We start from the raw sequence: 16,075 nt of genomic DNA, 5'->3' as shown, positions 1-16,075 counted from the left end.
TCTGTTGCAGACAGTGCCGGCATGACTGAGGTTTGTGTGGGACTGGGGGCTGAGCACTGAGAAGATACTGGATCCAATGGTATGTGCAGAGGGTAGGCTTCTCTCTCAGGCAATAAGCTGGGCTGTTGGAGGGGTCCATGCACCCCACCCCCACCCCACCCGCGCTGCGTCCCATCTCAGCACCGGGCTTAGAGGCCTTCCACCCTCGCAAGGGAGCATGAAAGTCTCCTATTTTCCCCCACTGAGAAAACAACACAAAGTTCACCATAATATTAACAGTTATTTCATCTCACCCCACACCCCTCTGAACAATTTGTTCCCCTTGTGGAATGTTCTTGGGGGGGGGACGCTGTCAAAAGGAACGCTTGAAAGACAGGAGTGTATCATAATGTGGAAATGAATTAAATTGAGTTTTCCTTCTCCAAACATCTCTCCGAGAGGCAGAGCTGCTCGGGAGGCAAAAAGAAAATGTGTTAGTGGGCGGAACAAGAATAACCGTTTATTAGACTCTAATAAACTACTACTACTTGTTCAAGATTCAAGATTTTTATTGTCACTCCGTAGTACAAGTATCACGTGTGAAATTCTTGTGCTGTGAACTCCGTTTACAACATAGTACAAATATAACAGGGCATATGAGTGCAAAAACAACACGAGACACAACAAGCAATAAGGCAGTAGAGTGATAAGACAAGTCAGAGACAGTGGCATATTCACTGCACATAGGTGCACATGTCATGTGCCTACTTTGGACGTACTTAAAGGCCGGCTTTACCGTGGGGAATATGAATATATATTAATTCTTAAAAAATCTTAAATTTCGAATCCGTTGAAATTTTTGAAATTGCTTGTTCACAGCCAGAGAAAAAAATAAATGAAAAAAAAAAAAAAAAAAAAAAAAAAAAAAAATTGGGCCAGGTGACGCGTTTCGCGTCGAAACGCGTCACCTGGCCCATTTTTTTTTTTTTTTTTTCATTTTTTTTTTCTCTGGCTGTGAACAAGCAATTTCAAAAATTTCAACGGATTCGAAATTTAAGATTTTTTAAGAATTAATATATATTCATATTCCCCACGGTAAAGCCGGCCTTTAAACATTTTGAATTCGACGTATTTGACGTACAGGTGCAAATAGCATATACCTAATTAAACATACAATTAAACATTACACATACATAATGGTAGCATCTACCGTGCGGTACAGTACAGCTACTATTTGTGTAGTCTTCCTGCGGGAAGAAACTGTCCCTCAAGCGATTTGTGCGTGCTTTTGGGGCCCTGTATCTTCTCCCTGAGGGTAACAGGGAGAACAGGCTGTTGTGGGGATGGTTTGTGTCTTTGATGGTCTTCAGGGACCTCCTGAGGCACCGCTGGTTATATAGTTCCTGCTGTGTGTGCTCTAATAATTAGAGCACAAGTAGGTAACGGGGATGCTTGAATGGCACAGAAGAAACCAGAAGAAGAATAAGATTATATACTAAACTTATGACTTCCTTCATTCATGGCAGTCAGGTGAGTAGACTAACTAGCTTACCGAGGTAGCTACAGGCTAGCATGGCTAATTTGAAAGTGGTCAGCTATAGGCTAAACATTTATATTGTATTTTTATCAGGCAGCACCAAGAGCATGTCATATTACTGTAGTTACCTGCACTTTTACCTCCTACCTTTTTCACTGAGCTTCGTGTCTTGCCATTACTAAGCCAGAACAACTGTGCTTCTTTGGCTCCCATATAGAGGTTTAAGTCATGAGATTATCTGCCTCCACTTAGCCATCATTAATAACTGCATTCTACCACCGTGCACTCCAGGAAAAACAGAAGCTAGCTGAAAGGATGTTAAATAAGCATAAAAAATGAAGTATAAAGTGATCCAAAAAGTAGGACTCTCCCTCAACTGCTTATTTGGGGAGGATGTAAGTAATGTATTTTTTGGCAGGGGTTTAGAGCCCTGTTTTTGATTAGCTGTTATAGAGAGCCAAAGTGAACGTCACTTCCTCCCTGTCTCTCTGTACCAGCCTCTGAAAAAATATGAATGGTGGTGAATGGAGAGAAATGTTCCTTTTTTGATCCCGTTTGAATTGTGCCCACGGGGTGCAAAGGTAATTCAGTCAGGACCACTTTAATCAAAAACACAAGACCACTTAGATCAATTTAAATCTTTTATTTGCATGAGTTATATTTGGCGGTATGGCTCTGTTCTGGAGGAGAGCGGCAGCAGCAGATTCTGGGAGCTCCTTGTCCTTCCATGAGCAACATGGAAAGCCTTAAGGCAAGGAGAGCAGCAAAAGACTCCCAGGTACAGAACAGATCATGCATCAATGACAACAGACATTGTTTAAGTCAGACACAGCATGAAAGAAGGAGCTGGGGAGGAAGTGGGTTGCAAAGCTTGCAGAGGAAGCAGCAATGTAAGCCCTCGTTCACACAGGACGCCGAACGTACAGTAAACAGAACTGAAGCTTGAAGCAGGCACAAGCTGAACCTACGCCCCTTACTGTTCACACAAGATGCCTTCTCTTTTCCTCTCAGCACCTACTCTCGCGCCTTGAACCCGCCCACAACTCCCATTGACTTCATACCTCACGGCTTCATGGCTTCAGCATCACGCATGGAAATTCGGCGTCAATCCTGAGTGATCGCTTCGGCGTGGCGTGAGTGTGGCTTCGGCAAGGCATCAGCGTGGCACGCGCGGGCCGGGTGGTGTGAACAGCTTCGCCAGTTAACAAGGACGCCTAAATTAAACTTGTGGGTACAGCGTCGGTTGAGCGTTGCTTCGGCATCCTGTGTGAACGGGGGCTAGGCTTAGTTCACACCGGGGACCCAAGCCTTGCCAACGCCTTGCCTTTACCCACTCTTTTAAATAGGCGTCCGTTTTAGTCAACGAGGCTGTGTACACCGGGCGCCTGAGCGTGAACCCTGCGTGTACCCATGCCTTGCCTGTGCCTTGCAGATTTTATCGTTTAGGCCTGAGTTCTATTTTCAAGCCGACTAGGCGCGTGCAGGCAGGCTTCTTCTGTCAAGCCATGAAAGAAAAACGCGACAATATCCGTGGGAAATGGCAAAGTCAACTGAATTTCAAAATAAAATGGAGTTACTACAACAGTGTTGAGCAGAGAGAGAGAGAGAGAGAGATTGACGGGTAGCTATCACGTGGGGCTTTCTCCGCGTCGGCAAAAAAATCTTCAGGAGAGAGAATAGCGACCGAAGAAGCAAGATGGACAATGTTGTTGTGCCATCACATATTCTTGCAAGATTACCTCTCTAAAAAGTCCGACTATAGTCAGACCTGGTTATACATATCCAGCATCAATAGAACATTATAGCCTATCAGATTTATTTTACCTACCCATGATAATTCGGGACCACACGTGAAAAAATACAGTCGGGAGAGAGAAGAGGCGCTTAATTGTGACTCGGCTCCAGGTTCAGCGTGCAAAGGCGTGCGGTGTGATCGCAAAAGCGTGTAATAGGTTCACGCCCAGCTCAAGGTCTGCAGTTGTAGGCGTGGGTTGAGGCAAGGCAAGGCGTAGGTTCCCTGTGTGAACTAAGCGCCTCTCCTCTCTCCTGACTGTATTTTTTCATGTGTGGTCCCGAATTATCATAGGTAAAATAAATCGGATATATTTAATGTTCTATTGATGCTGGATATGTATAACCAGGTCTGACTATAGTCAGACATTTTAGAGAGGTGATCTTGCAAGAATATGTGCTGGCACAACAACATTGTCCATCTTGCTTCTTCGGTGGCTATTCTCTCTCATGAAGATGTGTTTGCAGACAGGGAGAAAGCCCCACGTGATAGCCACCCGTCAATCTCTCTCTCTCTCTCTGCTCAACACTGTTGTAACTCACTTATTTTGAAATTCAGTTGACTTTGCCATTTCCCACGGATATTGTCGCGTTTTTCTTTCATGGCTTGACAGAAGAAGCCTGCCTGCACGCGCCTTGTCGGCTTGAAAATAGAACTCACGCCTAAACGATAAAATCGGCAAGGCACAGGCAAGGCGTGGGTACACACAGGCTTCACGCTCAGGCGGCCGGTGTACACTGCCTCGTTGACTAAAACGGATGCTTATTTAAAAACGTGGGTAAAGGCAAGGCATAGGCAAGGCTTGGGTCGCCGGTGTGAACCCAGCCTAAAGCAGATTTAAAGAGGGCGCCCTGTTGGATTTGAGCCAATTGAATGTGTCAGCTAAGCAGTCAGCTGATGTGGGCTGGGTTTGAGATCAGCTCCTAAATAGCTGTGGGCTGGGTTTAAGCTGGACTTGACATCCGTGGCCTGCCTGCACTACCGCAATGCTCGATATTTTGTCAATTTAAAAGATAACTATGCATGTCAAGAAAGTTTGTGGTAAAACTGTGGCACTATAAGTTATGAATCAGAAAGACTACGCACAACCAGTCACGTAAGTAACGTCTCTCCCATCAATCCATGTTGTTGATGGTGTGACGTTGTGCAGATGTAGTCGATTGACTTAACTTTCTTGACATGCATAGTTATCTTTTAAATTGACAAAATGTACCCTTGCACCCCGTGGCACAACAAATGGAATCAAAATCTCTCTCCGTTCACCACCATTCATATTTTTTCAGATGCTGGTACAAGGAGAAAGGCAGGAAGTGATGTTCACTTTGGCTCTCTAAAGCAGGGGTTCCCAAACTTTTTCTTCTTGGGACCCAAAAGATAAATAGTGTCTCCCTGGGACCCAACTCACAAGAAACATACGGTAATGGGTTTCCCTGACAACCAGTTGGTGACCCAAATTGGGTCCCTCCCAACCCATAGTTTGGGAAACACTGCTCTAAAGAGTCCTTGGTGGTACGCCTCACTTCCCAGTGCTCTGGCAGAGCTACAGGCATGTATCTTTAGCCTCTCCAGAGCTGCACATAGCTCTGTACAGTAGCATGCTATCTCCTCTTTGAAGCTCCAGACTGATGCAATCTCTTTTCCAGGCGTTTCTCTTTATTAAACACACATTCACCTCCTCCAGCCTGACAGGACCCTTCACCTTCACTTTCAATTTCAATTGTGCCGAGTCAGGTGAAAACAAAGCATCTTTTGTGAGCGTGCTCTTCATTGCTCTCCGAAAGACGCTCTTGCCTTCGATGAAACAATGTTCAAAGATACCGCTGCCATATTAAGGCTATTTACCCAAGCTGCAACCTCCGAGGCTGACAAATGAAGCCAACGTGAAAGTGCCAAAAAACAGTTGCTCGAATGGCCACTTGAGGCTGGCTGCAAAAGCGAGTCAATCCCGACCCATATGTTAAAATGCCTGACTTTACAGCATAAATAAACATGGTTACAGCCTGGTTTAAAAAAAAAAATTTGGTCTGCAATTTCACCGTTCATGTCAACTGTATGGGGGTAATTTTTTACATAATAACCCACCCATATATATATATATATATATATAGTCTATGGCTGCAAAGAGAGGTCCCATTGTGTAGGAATGAGTGCATGGGAAAATGTCCCTACTTCTTACTTCATTTATTACCTCATTAAACACTAGCACCAAATTATGGTCCCCTTTAGTGTAAAATAGACGATAAAGCCTATGCTTTGAGCCATAATTGACAGGTCGCCTGTCCAGTGATCGCGCAGCTCACCGATCACAGACCAATAGCAGGCTGTGCTGCGGCTCCAGTGTTGCCAGATGGTAAATGCTGAATTATCGTACCAGAGGGTCAAAATTATAGTTTTTGGAGTGAAATTATCGTACCCCCCCCCCCCCCCCCCCCCCAGCTATGTCGGGGGAGACTGCGGCTGACACAGGCTACTTTTTGGACTTGGCATGATTTTTCAACACTGTGATCTCAGCCTGCGTTGCAACAACGACAAAAAGCTTTAGAGTCACACCCTGCAACAGCTTTGAGCCAGCCAGTGAATAAAGTGTCGCTTTCCCATTCAGTCAGGGTACATTTGTTTTCTGTGCTTACTTTTTGGCTGTCCAGGCGGCTCCCCTCCCCTCTCTCCCCTGTCGTCACGTTCCTCCTGGTCGGCACCACTTGTTTCCTTTATGTTTTATTTGATAGTTTCCAAGACTCGCCCCGTATCTTCCCGCATTCTGCTCTGTGACGCACACCTACTGTGACTGTCTGTGTTTGTGGTTTTCAGGTTGTGCGCGGCCGTGCCGGGTTCTATTTCCTTCTCCCTCCCAACCAATCATGACTCAGGTTCACATCACGTGACGTGCCTCACGTTCAAGCACGTATTGGCTGCAAAGACGTTGTGTGAAGAGATGTATAAACAGATAGAGTGATAGACGTAGGATTCGACTGAGTGTCACAAAATGATGAAATTATCGTACATTTGGGGGATTTTGGGATTATTGATCGTACATCGTACAGAGGTTGAAATTATCGTACAAATACGATAATTATCGTACGTCTGGCAACGCTGTGCGGCTCTTCTCGTCTAAATATGGTCACTTCTGGCTAAAGAAAAAAAGATGGTCAAAATGCCAAACCCGATCCTTCAAGGTGATGTCATGGTGACCACGTCCATATCTTTATAGTCTATGGATTTACCTCAACATTGCCAGATGAGAGAGCGAATTGAGTGGTGGGAAACGCTGGGCTCGCCTGCGACTGGAGTGGTTAAGTCGTCTTTGTTTGAAGTGAAACACTCCAGGCTTCACGTGGCAAATGCACCAAACAAAACCCTGCAGAGAGGGTGGCACAGAAACGCCACTTTACCTGAAGATAAAAGGCCCAGCCTCAAAAGCGTATGTCGCACAATAATGAACATGTGACTTTAGCCCGAGGCGTAGAGGGAAAGTACAGGCAAGCTGTTTGTTGATTAGAGGGAAAAGAAAAGAGAGCTCGGAAAGGGTCAAAGGAGTGGAAGCTGTAGATCTCCACTCCACCCCCCCAGCTCTCAGTACAGATTGAAAAAGCGATACATATGCATGAGTTTGGCTTAAACAGTGAAGGGCTTTGATGGTATGGTGGAGAGCTCTCTATCTCTGGAACGAGCAGGCAGGCTGAAAATAGCTGTCTAAGGATGTTTACTCCATGTGTGAGAACAATATGTGCTTTTAATGAATTGGAAAGACTCTGAAGGAAGGCTTTTTTTTACAAGTATCTCCCGCAACATATACTCCGTAGTCTGGGCTTCCCTTGAATTTTCTGGGTGAAAGTGAAATAAACAGGATCTTCATGTCGTAATAAAACAAGACACGGGCCGTTTCTCAATAAGGGTTCTTGTGTGTTCTTGTGTTCTTGTGTTCTTGTGTCCCTGTGAAACGTCATCAGTAACTACGGTACTGTTCCAATGCAAAGTTCACATTTCGCCAAGAACGCTAAAAATTCCCGGATGTGTTCTCGACATGCCCACTTTACCGAGGATGCTCTGGTTGGTGACTTGTGTCAACTTGGCAAGGCACGTATCCCAGCATTCATTTCGGCATAAGCAGAGGCAGAGAACGCAGCAGAGAAGACGCCATATAAGCTCCGGGAAGTTTTTTACAATTTAAAGTTTTATTTCATCATTAAATTAATTTCTGATGACTTTTGATGCCTACAAGCAAGGTCGTAGGTTTCAATACTTGCCACTTTACGAGCATTTATGGCGAAAAATGGAGCAACAAAATCAGCTGAGCTTTGTGTAGTACTGCAGGCAGCATCTGCGCTGGTATTGCACAATACCTCAAGAACGCATCGTCTCAAACTGCCAACAGCATTATGTGTGCTTGTGACCTAGCAAGTTCATTCTTCCAAGAACGACTAGCAACGTTCTCCCCAAGAACACAAGAACAAGAATGCATTCTTAGTATTGAGAAAGGGCCACAGTCTAATAAAGGCGTGGCGGCTACTAACTGTATGACATAATCGGCGACCTGGCCACTTCTTTCTTTCTTTCGCGGGGACCTGCAGACACAGGGGCAGAGCTTATAGACCAGATTCAGCAATAGCGAGCACAGGGGCAGACTGCATAATCGGGCACGTCGGGCAAATGCCCGGTGGCCTGGCCTGGCCTGGCCTGCAATTTTTTTTTTTTTTTTTTTTTTTTTTTTTTTTTTTGCAGGCCAGGCCAGGCCACTCACTGAACAGCAGGCCAGGCGCCGCCTACTGGTTTACTAGTGGTTTTATTACTTTATTCAGGGTTAAAGTGGGTGCATCTCATTGTAAAATTGGACTTGGCCCAAATTGGGCTTCAAACGGCCCAAATCGGGCTTCAAACGACCCAAATTGGGCGTCAAACGGCCCAAATCTGGCTTCAAACGGCCCAAATTGGGCTTCAAACGGCCCAAATTGAGCTTCAAATGGCCCAAATTTTTCGCCGCCGCCCTTCGGACGCCGGCACGCGTGTCGGCCCATATCAGCCTGGCCTGCTTGGTATCTAATGCCCGGCCTGAATTATGATCCCAGTCCGCCCCTGAGCGAGCACACTCCAATGAGAAAACAGGGCCAACAAGGACTGATTAAAAAAGAGAACAGGCCAGCACCTTCAAAAGTTTAATGAGTCATCTGGGACAGACAGAAGCAACAGACGTTTGAACCAAAAGGCCTTCTTCAGCATTGACCTTTTGGCTGAAACATCTGAAATCTTCGTCTTGAAACATGAAAATCCCAATTTAAACTAGTCATGCACGACCTTAGTAGCCATGAAGTGTTTTTCTTGGCCTTATTGTCTCTGTCTCTCTCAGACCTGCAGGTGTCCCAGTCCTTTGAACACTATAGTCTGTCAGACAAAGCCATGGACTACAGGATCCTGCAGATGGATGAGGACCAGGACAGGATGTATGTTGGCTGCAAGGACCATGTCCTCTCCATGGACATCAACAACATCACCCATGGCACACTCAAGGTGAGCACATCCATGTCATTATGCTCTATGACTATGGGCTTCTTCCTCATACCATTGATTCTCCACACATAATTCTGGTTAACAACAAATTCCAGGTGGAAAATGTTCTGATGCAGCACTGGCATCTCTTCTCTTCAGTCACACAAAAAAGGGGAAAATACAAATTGTCTATTCAATTTGGCAGTGTATTTAATGGCTGAACGCATGCCACACATCAGATGACTGCTACGATGGTGTTATTATAATCTGTGTGATATTATGCAAATGACTATATTTGTCATGATCAGAACCATTTTGGGGTTATTCAGAAGAGCCTCTAAAATGGTTCAGTCCCCTGAGATGGATTCATAAACTGTGTGATAATGCAGACTCGGTGTGCAGTGAAGTTATCGTCAAAGTAATTGACAGGCATGGAGAGCATATTAACAGATGGGAAAGCATTTAGGATCCCAGGGGAGTGCTGTAAGGCATTTGCTTGATATATTCATTGAGCTAGACCTTGAAGCACCTGTCCCAGGTTTGACAATGCCCCATTTTCCGCCAACTGTCAAACGCAGTTCCACTTGGAAACTTCGATCGAGATGTATCACTTTTTAGAACTCATTTAAAGGATTTTGTTGTGGTTGTTTTGTTAGTTTTCCACACACTTTGCCTGTGATTTTCTTTCATTCTAGTCTGATAGAAATCGTCCTTCAGCTGGCCTCAGCATGTTGTCCACACTGGTCCCTTATTAAGCTGCTGCCTGCACTGTCTCTCCCACCAGGTGTTTTGGCCTGCGTCCACCAGCAAGATAGAGGAATGTCAAATGGCTGGCAAGGATCCAACGGTAAGGACACACAGCCTCCCAGAATCATCATCTTGGACTAACTAGGTTCTTTTTAGGTTTTAACCGATATAGGTTTTTGAAGGATGATACTATACTGATACAATACAATACAGTACAATACAATACAATGCTATTAGTCAAGTTTATTTGTATAGCCCTAATTCACAAGCATCTCTCAGAGGGCGTTACAGAGAATGTCTAGTTAAGTCTAGCTAAGCATGATCAATAAAAGTACAATATATAAACAGTCTATACAATACAATACAATACAATACGTGTCTATGATAATGTTAGAATATGATCCAATACGATACAACCAGGGTGGGAATTTCATGCATCACAAAGATTTTTGTAGGCTTAAAATTTGCTTACTGCCCTCAATGGTCTTTGTGCCCTGGCATGTTGCATTTGTGCCCTAAATCTTTTTGTTCTACCGGAGGCCTTGCCCTAAAATTATGAAATTCCAAGCCTGGATAACGATAACAGTATATACACGAATCCGGCAAAATCCCGGATTTAAACAAGCCACCATAGAGAGCCGCAGGGATGACGTATTTTTGTAGTCGGAACGCGGAAGTCCCGGACTTCATGGTTCTTCACTGTTTCTGCCTATGGGATTTTTTAATGGGTTTTTGGCGCGATGCTTCATATAAGGTCTCTGGGCAACGCAATCCTAATCAAACGCGAACCAGTGTTCAGCGGGATAATCTTCACATGAGGACCACTTTCATGAGTTTTGAAGCGTAAATGCGAGCCCTAGAAGTAAAAAGCTTGTGCTAAGCTAACCCAGAACTACACACAATGTCGCACAGGCTTCCACATCACGTCACCACTCAACCTGGAGTGTTGTTGATGTGTGCGCTGCTGTGCACTGATTATCCCGGGCTGAATCAGGTGGGGGAAAGGTAATTTCCATGTTCGTCCTTTGAAGTGATGACGTTATTGACGTATAATATCCCCGTCGACTCAACATTGTAGTCTCATTTAGCCGTTTGCTAGCTAGCCGCCTTTTTAACAGCATGTAAAAGTTTAAATACTCATAAAAGTGGTCCTCATGTGTGAAGATTATCCTGCTGAACATTTGAATAAGCTTGCATTAACCACAGACCTTATTTGAAGCATCGTGCCAAAACCCCATTCAAAAATCCCATAGGCGAAAACAGTGAAGAACCGGGAGTGTTAGCATCAATGTTTTCCGGACTCATTCCTGCGGCTCTCTATTACTGCGGTGGCTCCTGGGAGAAATACGCGCGTTTGAATGCAAGCTGTCCTTGAGTGTATATTTTTCCTGATATTTTTCTACGTTTACATTTTTATTCAACGTTACTTTTGACAATGATGTCTAGGAAATCGGGAAAAAAGCTGTGCAGTTATCAGCTGCTCCAACTAAACAGTAGTGGCAAACTTCAGCTTTGGAAGAGAATCGAATGCGAAATACACAAGCCTTTACTACATGAAGAGTGCCCCTGTCTGAAACCATTCATAAACATAACGCTACAAATATAGATTCCCTGGACGTGCAGAGGACCGATCTGTTTGCCAGAGGTGGATCAAGAATATTAACAGAAAGGACTTTGTTCCCAATAACAACAGCACGATAGATTTTGGTTACCAGTCGTAAATCGCTAATGTTATTTCACCTCATAATGAGTACCATGCAGCTGCCTAGCCTAAGCTAACACTGATTATGACATGGGTTATGTCAACATTATGGTGGTTGTTGCACTGGCGTAGCCAGACTTGGCACATTGGGTGTGCCACAGAAAGACTGGCTGGGCCCTATCTTCGTACAGGCGATATCCCCTATTAGCGCTTGCGCACCTGTTTGCGCGTGCCTTAAAGCTATGGAGCCAAATAAGTGCCATATGTATTTTGAGCTTGAGAAACATTGTTTGCAAACTTTGAACTTGAACTTTGAACTATGTCTGTAAATAAAACTTTTACCTGTAGAAATATCTTGTCCATCTGAGAGAAAGTTTTGTGCATCTGCAACCCATTTTTGTATCTGCAACCAAAGCAGGGAAGATTGCAGTCCGCTGTCCAGGTGTTATGTCGAGTTTTGCACCCCTGCCAGACAGCAGCAAAATGCATCCCCAACCTCACGGGAACATATTGTAATGATTTATACAGAAACATAACTGTTTAAAAATTATATAATTGTTTGGGTAGACGTGACCTCCCTGTTTTTAAGTTAAAACTGGCCCAAAATATGGTGGCGATGCATGGTGGTGCCGGGAAGCATAACTCGTCACAACAATGGGCGCAAATGCAGATTAGAGGCGTGCCAAATCATTTATGCACGGCGCAAACGGTATTTGGGCGGTGTTAACCACCAGAATTATTCACAGGTGTGGCCTGGCAATGCCTGGGCGTTAGATCAATCAAACCAGATTCCCGTCTTGCAGTCCCTGTAATACAGTTTGCGTGAGGCATGCTGTAATTCTTCCCATGCGTAGGTCTAGGCCTATTGACTGTATATATTATCCCTATCTCATAACGACACCATCACATCATATAGCCTACCCGTTACAAACATCTGAGTTTTGATGCAATTTGGGTTATTTTGTTGACTGGGGTGGGACAATAGAAAAGTACGGCGGAGACAAAAGAAAAGATTTGAGGATTTACAGTGGACTCAATTAAAACTCGACTCGTGCCGAGGCTTGTGCCAGATCGGCTGTGATGCCAACGACCCTCCGGGTTATAGCAGGTGAAGGTGAATAGCCTATTGCATTTGCAAGTAGGCTACAATGTACAAGTTTTCACAATTAATTTACCATAACCCCATAACGCCATAACTTGCAATGTGAAAAAAGTTTCTCAGTGAATTATAGTTATAGATTGCCTCACCGAATAATCTGCTGGGTACCAAATTTTACCAGCAGAATTTGATGTACTGGGGTGGCACGTCCGTGCGTAATGACGTTTCTGCGGTGCGCTGCGCAGAGATTATGGTGCGCTCCAGCGCAGCGAGGTATTTTTGTGCGTAAGAGGTCCTTTTCAAAGCTCTTAGCGCAAAGTAATTGAGCGCTGCTGACGATAGGATAATCCCATTTTTCCCCACATTTTAGTGCTGAAACGCCTGCTTTGGCATGTGGCACACCTATGCCCAGTACAATTATAACAGGCATGCGCTTGTGCCCGGCCCCAATTTGCATTGCGCACGCCGTTAAATGAGCGCAAACGTTAAATTACCGCTTTTGGGAAAATAGGGCCCAAGGTGTGCCAGGGGGCGAACCATTTGGTGGCGGCCTGCCAAAAATGTGGGCCTTTTCAAGCCAGATTTAGAAGAATATTAAGATAGGACCATATGACCATAACCATCAATGTTTGCTCCTTTTCGCACTCATTATTAGCAGATAGAAGCAGTCAATTAAATTGTATTTTTTGACCACATGTAAAACCACTTTGGTATCGCAAAAAAGACTCACCTACTATTTCCAAAGAGTGTTCTAGTCGGGAAAGAACGCAAGTTTGGTTGGCATGCAGGTTCGTCTACTGCAGAGAGATCTGTAGCGTGTGTCCTCTGACTCTGCTGCTGCACAAACCACCGGTGTGTTTTTGGCTGCGTCCCCCGCTGTAATTAACGTCATTGTTTTGGCTGCATCATCTTCATCATCGTCTGTCTCTCCACTGTCCACCACCAATACAGGTGCGGGAACAGGTGCACTACATGCCGCACTTGTTGAGGGGGAGGGCGACGAGTCATCTTTTTCCTCGTCTTCTTGCCTTTGTCGAAAAATCTTAAAAGCGAGCTTCATGTCTTCTTGATTTGGCGCTGCGGCTGCATTTGTTTACTTTACTAGACAACTTAGCTAGTTTCCCATGATGCTCTGGGGCACAGAGGCATAGCGGACAGTCGGACACTATGACAGGATGTGCATGACAGCTGATGTGTTTTGCAGACAAACAAACAAAACAAAAATATCCCCCCCCCCCCTTTTTTGGGGGGTTGTGCCAGCTGCCTGGGTGTGCCAGTGCCACCAGAGGGCGCAGTGGAACAAAAACTGTCAAAAAGAAAAAGTGGGGAGCGACCTGTGGCCGCCAGATGGCACAGTCGTTCCGTCTCTGGGCTTCAGCCCGCCAGGTCCTCTTGCTGTCATGGCAGAGGCGTGGCGCGCATGCGCGGTTCATCCCTGGGTTCTGACCACTGTCACAAAGGGTTACAGGCTCCAGTTTGCGATGAAACCGCCCTCCTTCAATGGAGTGCAAGCCTCGGAGGTGACAGGAGAGGCGGCCCAGGCTCTAGAGGATGAAATCTCGTCTCTCCTAGACAAGGGCGCAGTGCGAATTGTACCGGAGGGGGAGAGAAATACAGGGTTTTACTCCCGTTATTTTCTCATCCAAAAGAAAGGAGGCTCGCTACGTCCTATCCTGGATTTGCGTATCCTCAACTTACACCTCCGAAAGTACAAGTTCAGGATGCTCACGCACAACGTGCTGTTCCGCTCGATTCAACGGGCGACTGGTTCACGTCAGTCGATTTGCAGGACGCTTATTTCCACATAAACATCTGCCCGGGTCACAGGAAATTTCTGAGGTTCGCCTTCAGAGGCATAGCCTACGAATTTCAGACTCTACCGTTTGGGCTATCACTAGCTCCCAGAGTGTTCAGCAAATGTGTGGAGGCAGCCTTGAACCCGATGCGAGCCAAGGGCATCAGGGTGCTGGCCTATCTAGACGATTTCCTGCTATGTGCACCAAGCAAAGAGGAATCGGAGAGAGACACTCAGACACTTATGAACAGGCTAAACAGCTTGGGGTTCAGTGTCAATCACGCAAAGAGCGTGTTGTCTCCCACTCAAAATATTGTGTATTTAGGACTCGAGCTAAACACTGTTTTGTTTCGAGCTTTCCTGTCACAAGCACGAGTGGAAACTTTTCGCCAGCACCTGGCTCTGTTTCACCGGAGGAGCCCAGTTTCATTACGGGTCTGCCTCCGCATGACGGGGCTCATGGCATCAGTCATTTCAGTAGTGCCTCAGGGTTTACTGAAAATGAGAGCTCTCCAGAGGTGGGTGTCCTCACTACGCCTAAACATGCGTCGTCACCTGAGGCGACTAGTGGAGGTTTCCCTGGAGTGCCTCACGGCCCTTCGTCCATGGCAGGACCCGGAGGTGTTTACCACCGGTGTCCCCATGGGGACGATTGTGTTGAGAAAGACTGTGACGACAGACGCCTCACTCACAGGGTGGGGGGGAGTGTTCGAGGGCAGGGCCGTCAATGGGACATGGCCCCCCGAACTCCGTCTAGCTCACATAAATTTCTTGGAACTGTCAGCGGTCTTCCTGGCCCTGAAATGGTTCCTCCCCTTCTTGGGGAAGTGTCATGGGTTAGTCAGGCCAGACAACACGACAACGGTGGCATACATAAACAGGCAAGGGGGCACTCGCTCCCTGAGGTTGCACACGCTGGCCCAGAGCCTGATCATGTGGAGCAGCGAGCACCTGTTATCACTGCGAGCGATTCACCTCCCGGGTGTCCAGAACAGCGGGGCGGATCTGCTCTCCAGGGGAAATCTCCTCTACGGAGAGTGGAGACTCAACCCCCAGGTATGCCACCAGGTATGGGAGAGATTCGGTCAGGCATCCGTACAATGTCCGCTGTTCTTTTCCATGAGAGGCGGGGGTGCGTCACTGGGGATAGACGCGCTAGCCCAGCAGTGGCCAGACGTGTTGCTGTATGCTTTTCCCCCGATCAGCCTCATCTCCCCGGTGTTGCTCCGGGTGAGAGAGCAGCGACTATCACTGATACTGATAGCCCCATATTGGCCGAGCAGACCCTGGATACCGGAGTTGATACGTCTCCTCCGAGGGCAGCCATGGCCTCTGCCGTTACGCAGGGACTTAGTGTCCCAAGCAGACGGGCAGGTGTTTCATCCCCACATCGAGCGGCTGGCTCTATGGGCTTGGCCCGTGAAAGGATGAATTTGGAACAGTTGGGTCTCCCTCAAGCGGTGATCGAAACTATCCAGAGCGCTAGAGCGCCTTCTACGTGGTCCTTGTATGGCAACAAGTGGCGCATATTTGAGAAATGGTGTGAGGACAAATCTGTTACTCCGTTCCAGTGTTCTGTCCGGGAGCTGCTGTGCTTCTTGCAGGACTTAAAGGATGGGGGCAGAGCTTTCTCCACCATAAAAGTCTATCTGGCCGCTATCTCTGCCTGTCACTTAGGCATAGGAGAAATGCCGATTGGACAGCATAAACTTGTCAAGAGGTTTATGAAGGGAGCACGCTACTTACAACCAGTTCGTAAGCATTTGGTTCCTTCTTGGGATTTGCCTACCATATTGGAGGCACTCTCTAGCCGGCCCTTCGAACCTTTGGAGAGTGTGGGGTTAAGGCTCCTCTCTCTTAAGACTATCCTTCTGCTGGCGTTAACACTTTGAGTGCCACGGCCCTTGGGCAAAAGGTGCTGTACTGTGCCACATAGGCCGCAA

At 46.3% G+C, this 16,075-nt stretch overlaps 1 protein-coding gene across 1 annotated transcript in view; it reads left to right on the top strand.

Moving 5' to 3' along the window:
* Positions 1–16,075, top strand: part of sema3c (sema domain, immunoglobulin domain (Ig), short basic domain, secreted, (semaphorin) 3C) — a gene marked incomplete at its 3' end in the record, with an annotated part of 113,456 nt that overhangs the window by 30,563 nt on the left and 66,818 nt on the right. The window contains exons 3-4 of the mRNA XM_083632073.1: positions 8,650–8,810; positions 9,574–9,636. Of these exons, the coding sequence (XP_083488199.1) occupies positions 8,650–8,810; positions 9,574–9,636 (224 nt within the window). The remainder of the gene's footprint in view (positions 1–8,649; positions 8,811–9,573; positions 9,637–16,075) is intronic.

The sequence above is a fragment of the Poromitra crassiceps genome (genome assembly GCF_964638095.1).
Source record: "Poromitra crassiceps genome assembly, chromosome: 2".
NCBI lineage: Eukaryota > Metazoa > Chordata > Actinopteri > Beryciformes > Melamphaidae > Poromitra > Poromitra crassiceps.
Note: the sequence above shows the minus strand (reverse complement) of the source record. Positions and strands in the feature narration are given on the sequence as shown.